General features: G+C 45.2%; 1 protein-coding gene across 2 annotated transcripts in view; it reads left to right on the top strand.

The window, feature by feature from the left end:
- Positions 1-166: 166 nt before the first annotated feature.
- RNF144A (ring finger protein 144A) overlaps positions 167-6,985 on the top strand; it is a 78,303-nt gene continuing 71,484 nt past the window's right edge. The window contains exon 1 of one of the 2 annotated variants that reach the window (XM_053285850.1): positions 167-601. In XM_053285850.1, the coding sequence (XP_053141825.1) occupies positions 454-601 (148 nt within the window). In that variant the 5' untranslated portion in view covers positions 167-453. The remainder of the gene's footprint in view (positions 602-6,985) is intronic. The other variant, XM_053285849.1, reaches the window with a different exon arrangement.

Below are 6,985 nucleotides of genomic sequence, written 5' to 3'. Positions count from 1 at the left end.
ATCTCCTTCGTGTTCCGGGGAACTGTCCCGCTCTCTCGATTCTAGAAATGCAGAGAAACCTGTGCACAGCGCCGTAGTTTGGGCTGAAGGCTCCGACCTCCGACAGTTGCAACTGGCGCTGTTGGTCGGCAGGGGGCGCCCGGAGCATGCTCCGTGCCCCGATTTTAGCGGTTGCTTCAAAGCAAAGCCGCTACGGCTGCAAAACCACTGAAGCTTAATGGCGTCCTTGTGCTCGGATTAGCTATTCCCTTTCCCTCCTCCTTCCTTCCACCCCACCTTCCTGAGGGGAGGGGAGGGAAGCGAAGAAGACAGAGCAGTAACAGGGAAAGCACCGCCAGGCGCCCAGATCGACTTCGGCTTTGCCGGGAAAGCAGGCGGTGGAGATTCCACAATGCGCAAGGCGCCGGCTAAGGCTGCCCGGTAAGCTAGGAAGCCGACGGCACTTCGTGCTCCATGCAAGCGACGGTGGCTGCAGCAGCGGCAGGAGCGGTACAGCGCAGGAGACGCCTGCTTGGTAGAGGAGGCGGCAGCAGCAGACGCCGCAACAACGGAGACGCGGCTCCTTCCTCTTCCCAGCAGCAGCAGCATCAGCAGGAGGAGGGTAAGGCGTAGTCCGCAGCCTCTTTGTGTCTGCTTCAAGGAGGCATCCTGTGGGGATGATGGGCTCGCTCATTTGTTGCTATCAGTAGGCCGTCCTTATCTCTCACTCAGCAGCTTGGCTTGTGCATTTGTAAGACGTGTTGCATTACGCACTCAGTCGCCTACCTACCCCCCCCCCGCGCGCGCGCGTGTGTGTGTGTGTTATATGTATCAGTGTGCGTGCACTGTAAATGCTTACCAGATATTGCATTGGACATCAGCGTGATGAAAAGGCAGGATATGAATTTGTAATCACGGATATATGTACACACACACACATATATTATACACACACACACATACACATATAGACGTGTGTGTACAAATTCATATCCCTCCTTTTCATCATGCTGATGTCCAATGCAGCGTTTAGTAAGCATTTATACAGTTCAGGCATGCAGAATTGAAGACCTAGCACAAAGTAGCACTGAAGATGTTGGATTTTCCTGGGACTGGTTTAGGCCATAGAGTAACCGGCACGCGCACACACGACTTGGCTACATGATATGAGTCTGCTCTCAGTTTGCCTCTGGGGCAGTTTGGGGATTAGAACTGGGCACTCTCCTCTGTGCGTTTGCTGTAGGCTGAGCTGAAGCTGGCTTGTGAATAACAGAGCTTCGTTCTGCTCTTCTAATAAGGGAGGTTTATTAGAATCGTCAAGGGAGGTTTATTAGAATTGTCCCACGATGGTGAAGAATGGGAGACACACCAGGCAAATTAGTGTTGGAAGTGTATTTGATAACCTCTTGCAATCTATTATTTTTGTTTTCCAGAGCCACGAATTTTGGCCCTGGAAAACTGCCATAGAAGAAGTTAATCACAGGAGGTGTTTAATTGCTGTACATTGTTATTTCTTGCCCTTAGAAGCCCAAGGTGGTGTTTTTATATCTCACATAATGGCTAAGCTATTAAGCTAGTGAATGGGATATTTGTGGGATGACCCCCACCTTTCTGTTGCAAAATACAGATGGTCTGGAAGCACTTAATGACAAAAATATGTAGGATGCATATGTGTGTGTGTCTGAGAGAGAGAATCTAATTTGGGACTTCACGCCTGCAGTCCTTTTTGGCATAATCACCTTTAGCATCAATCCTGGCACCACATTGCCGTTATGAAATAGAATTCATCTTCCAAGTGTCCACCCTACAGCTAAGGTAGGACAAGGAGGGTGGAGGTGTTCATAGTGATGCACGAAAAGGAGTAGAATGCAGCTGGTAGCCACAACCTCCATTCCTTTCAGACAGCTGCCTCCACAACTCTTTCACTGGAGAAGAGTCAGTGAGAGCAATCTCCTCGCTTAATTCTTTCCACTGACAGATTTTCTGCGGGAGAAAAAACTGACAACCCTTGCCACTGCCAAGTTGGCAGTACTTGAGGATCTGTGGAGTGTTTGGGGAGGGTTAGCAAACTGAGGGAGGCACCTTGGGAGCATATTTAAGAAGCTTTCTGGGGATTTAGCCTGAGCTTTGGGGTAGCTTTGAGAGATTATTTCCCCTCTCTGGAATTCATTGTAGTTGTTGTTTTCTGATATATTAAGATTAACAATATAAGTTGACTGATAATATTATATAGCCCCAAAGGTAATATTAAGGTAATATTATTTAATGATGATAATATTTAATATCATATTATTAATATAATTAATAATTGTATATTAAATATATATTGATATTACGTATACATATATTAATATTACATATACATATATTATTACCTCTGTTATACTATAATATTATTTAATATTACCTCTAATTATGTTTCCTTATGATCAGGTTCAGACAGTTTCTTCAGGATGAATGCAGAGTGTCATTTGTGCTTGGCCCTGTAGCATTTTCATTGTGTGATGATGGGTAAAGCAGAGGTTCTGTCTTGTGTTAGGGTCTGCTCACACATGCAAGCCAGGTATTTCCCTCCACACATGACTGCCTCTGGGTACATGATCACGTGGAAAAACATCAGTATGATGAATCAAGGTGTACATATATTCCAGTCATTACCCCGGCTAGAGAAAGCTCTATTGTGGACACTGAAATTGCTGCTCTCTGTAACTGTTGTACAGTTCATGCTGACGTTTCTTCATGGATCCTATATCCGAGGTGGTTGGACAGGACAAGTTAGGGAAAGGAGGTGTCTAGCTTACATGTCTGAACAGGTTCTTTTGTGAGAGAACCTGATGGTGACGACTCTTTTGGGTCCCTTAACAGGCTACAAGGGTGTCACCTGATCTGTGGACTCCCAGGCTAACAATTCCTGAACGTCTGTTTTCATGTGAGAGTTGTTAAAAGATTCTGAGGGGCAGATATTCATCTCTCTCTCTTTTAAATGTTCTCTGTGAACTTCACAGAAATGCTTTTCGAAATGATGTGTGTGTATTGAGGAACGGGTGGCATCCTTCCCTCATTTTCTTCATCCGTTTTTGTGAGTTGTGATTATGTGACAATCAGTCTCCCTGTGGATTGCTGGTGTATGTCCAGCTTCCATCCTCTCCTGAAGTTCAAGACTATTAAAATGGCTGAAGATGAGGTGTGTCTAAAATTAGCCTAGGAAGCAGCAGCAGAATTTTGGAAGAAACCGTGTAGGAGGAGGCACTGTATGTGGGGTCTGCCAGCCCCTTGCGTTTTCTCTCAAGAAGCTCTGGTTGTCTAATCCAAACACTGACAATTCCACTCCCTCTGGCTCTGCTGCACAGATAGGCTCATATGCTATTCTTGGTATGTGTTTTAAAGCTAGCCGTACTGAAACCGCTAGCAGGAAACTCACACACATTGGCTGAGGACAGTCATTGTTTGCTGCAGGGAAACTGGAAGGAGAAAGATTGGGTACGGGGAGGAGGTAGTGAAGAGGAAAATGGCACCCTCAGAGGTATACTTTTGTGTACTGTAGCGGTGCTTGTGGGCCTTTATCCTAACCTTGCTTTACATAACTGAGGTTAAAAATGATATTGGCATGTACAAAATAAAATGCAGGTATACACAGAGGAAGTAAGGTGGTAGGTATTATTGGGCCAAATCGTGTTGATATTATTATTATTATTATTATTATTACAACATTTATATCCCGCTCTTTCTCCAAGGAGCCCAGAGTGGTTACTACATACTTACGGTTCTCTTTCACAACAACCCTGTGAAGTAGGCTAGACTGAGAGAGAAGTGACTGGCCCAGAGTCACCCAGCTAGTATCATGGCTGAATGGGGATTTGAACTCGGGTCTCCCTGGTCCTAGTCCAGCACTCTAACCACTACCTCATGCTGCTCTGTATTGTATGCAAGCTTTCAAGTTACACATAAAACTTCCAGTGAAGGTCTACAAACTAAAAACAGATTAATTGAGAAGTAATAGATATTACATCGTGTCTGGCCTTTTTGAGAGCTAGAGTTTTAATATTTGAAGAATTTGCTGGGTGAATTTGCTGGGCAACTCCTCTGGAAGGAGTGAGGGCACAATCCTTAATTAAGACTGATTGTCTGAAAACAAACACGCTGGGGTGTAGCTGCTCAGAGCTTTTCTCTCTCTGAGTGCTGAAACACCGACTGACATCCTGACTAATGAAGCATGCACGTTTGCAGGCTCTGCAATGACGCAGCAGGAGCAACTACCCCAGTCCTCTTGCGCTCGCACTGTTGTGTGAAAGCGCTCTTATCTCCAACTTCGACCCGCCCTGTGAGGTCGTCTCAGGTGGGCCTTCTCAAGAGTTCCGGCCCAGGGGAGGTACGTGGGCCCAGGCTGGTGGGAGGGCCTTCTCTGTTGCACCTCCCTCTTTATGAAACACCCTGCCTCCTGAGATTCGTGATACCACCTCCCTTCTGTCCTTTAAGAAGCTTTTGAAAACTTTTTTATTTTGCGAGGCTTTGAGTTTTGTGTGTGTGTGTGTGTGTGTGTGTGTTTCCCTTTTTTCCTCTTGTTTTTGTTGTTTTGATTTATGTAAACTGCCTTGAGTCTATGGAAGTCAGGTGGTCAGTACATTTGCTAAATAATTTTTTAATAAACATAATATTTCCGAGTCCTACCTGTGCTCCAGAAGTGCTCTATAAGAGTGGAAAGATGCCTCCAATCCTCAGCAGTGTGTTTCTGCTCCTACAGTGCTTGCGGACTATGGGCAGTGTTTGGAAGTATTAGTGCTCTTGCACAACAGAATGAGGACAAGAAGACTGGGGGAGTTGCACAAAGGCTCCTGCTTTGTCCTTGCAGAGCCTGCAAATGTGCATGCTTCATTAGGATGTCGGCCATTGTGCCTTCTTATCTTGAGTTGTATAGTGGGGTGCTACCTCAGACCGATTGAAGGACTGCCCCTCACTAAAGGGACTGATTTTCCAGGCTGGTAATGTCTACTGCCCCACCTATTCTACTTTGGGGTAGGGTCCTTACTCCCCCTCCCCACAGGTATCCTGGGCTGGGTAGAATAAGATTCCCAGACCACCTACCATCCAGTTAGAACCAATGAAGAAATCTTCTGGGACAGGTACCATTGGTGACCCCTAGGCTTCAAGGGTCATGCTAGGGTGCTAAGGAACTTCCCTTCCCCACAGAGCACTCCAAACTACTCTTGTAGAGAAAATAATCTTTTTCATTTTCATTTTCTGAATAACTCAATTATTGAGTCAAACATAAGGACTGGGATTTTTTTTTAAAGTCAGTTTGTAGAATCACAGGCACTATAGAAATAAAAGAAACAACTTAACACAGTGGAGCTATTCACACGGTAGGGTGAATGGAGGAATGGGTGGTCAGGGGGAAGGCTGCGCAGTCCTCCCCCCCCCCCCCGATGAGCGAACAATCCCTGCTGGGAGTGCTGACTACGCTCGCACACAATCCAATCTCCGGAGGCCAGGACAATGTGTGCTGAGTATGGTACATTGGGAGGTTTCCCCAGGAGACGGGCTCTTTCGGCGTTCATCTCTGGGTCTCCCCAAACTGGACACAGCCTGAGGAGACACACTATCAGGAAGCCTGGGTTAAGGGAGTGCTCGCTCCCTTAACCCCGACTAAAAGCTGGCCCTGGCAGTGCTGCCCCACAGGGACCAGGCCCGATCCCGGCAGTTCTCATGTGCAAGTTGTACAGGGGTTTTTATAAAGAGCAAACAAAAGACAAAACAAAAGTTCTGTAAATGGATAATGAGTTTCCAATTTTTTCACAGCAGTTTCTTGCTTTGTAATAATTGTCTTGGCCAGCAAAGCCTCAGCAGGTAAAAATTTTCCTGGCATGGAAATGAAGTGATGGCTAAAGTTGCACCATCTAGATTTCTGACATGCAAGGGAAAGGCATAGAAGAAGCCCTGCTAGAGAAGAGTTGGAAACCTTAGTTTATAAAGTAGTACTAATTTGTTCTTCCTAGGGTTGCTGAGTCACTAATTGCTTACATCACTCCAGATTCTCTCGTTCTTTTTATTTTTAAATGGGATGCTAGTGTAAGCATTTGGTTGATTTTTCCCTTTGGCTTAGCACAGGCATAGGAACCTTGGTTCTCCAGCTGTTGTTGAACTACAACTCCCATCATCCCCGGCCACAATTTTTTGTGGCCAGGGATGTTGGGGGTTGATGTTCAACAACAGCTGGAGAGCCAAAGTTGCCTTCCCCTAGCTTAGTCCAAATTGGTCACCGGGGTTAGGGTTACCCTAAGTGGCATCTGTTAACTTCAGTAGCTAAATAGGACCTCTGTGTACTGAATACCAATTGCTGGATGGCAAACAAAATGGAGGCCTGTCACCCTGTAATGCTTCTGGGCTTTCCAGGAGCATCTGGCCGGGCATTTTGACCTGATCTAGCAGGGCTCTTGTCATGCATCTGTGTCACACTGGATGTTGAGTGCAGGAGGAAGACATGGGGCCTCTGAATTTTTATAGGTTTTGCAGCTGAAGAGCTTACGGCTCTGTGTACTCTTGAAAAAAGTGCCGCAAGTGACTTAATGTAACCAAATATTTTGAGGAAATTTAGCTACATGATATTTTTGTGTAAGCCTCCAAGAGGTGTAATCAGCTAATTTCAAGAGTCCACATGGTCCTAAATAGTTTAAGGCAGGGATGCTCAACTTTGGCCCTCCTGCAGCTGTTGGCCTACAGTTCCCTTAATCTCTGACTATTGGCCACTGTGACTGGAAACATAGGAAGCTGCCATAGATTGAGTCAGAGCATAGGTTGGTCTGTCTATCTATCTATCTATCTATCTATCTATCTATCTATCTATCTATCTATCTATCTATCATCGTATTTATACCCTGCCTTTCATTTAAAAAATCCCAAGGCGGCTCACAATAAAATTTAAAAACAAGATTATAAAAAAGACACATTAAGCTAAAAAATATAAAAACAGATCTTATTTTTAAAAAATAAAAAAAATAAAACACAAGCA

This window comes from Hemicordylus capensis, chromosome 1 (genome assembly GCF_027244095.1).
Source record: "Hemicordylus capensis ecotype Gifberg chromosome 1, rHemCap1.1.pri, whole genome shotgun sequence".
NCBI classification, from domain to species: Eukaryota; Metazoa; Chordata; class Lepidosauria; order Squamata; family Cordylidae; genus Hemicordylus; species Hemicordylus capensis.
Note: the sequence above shows the minus strand (reverse complement) of the source record. Positions and strands in the feature narration are given on the sequence as shown.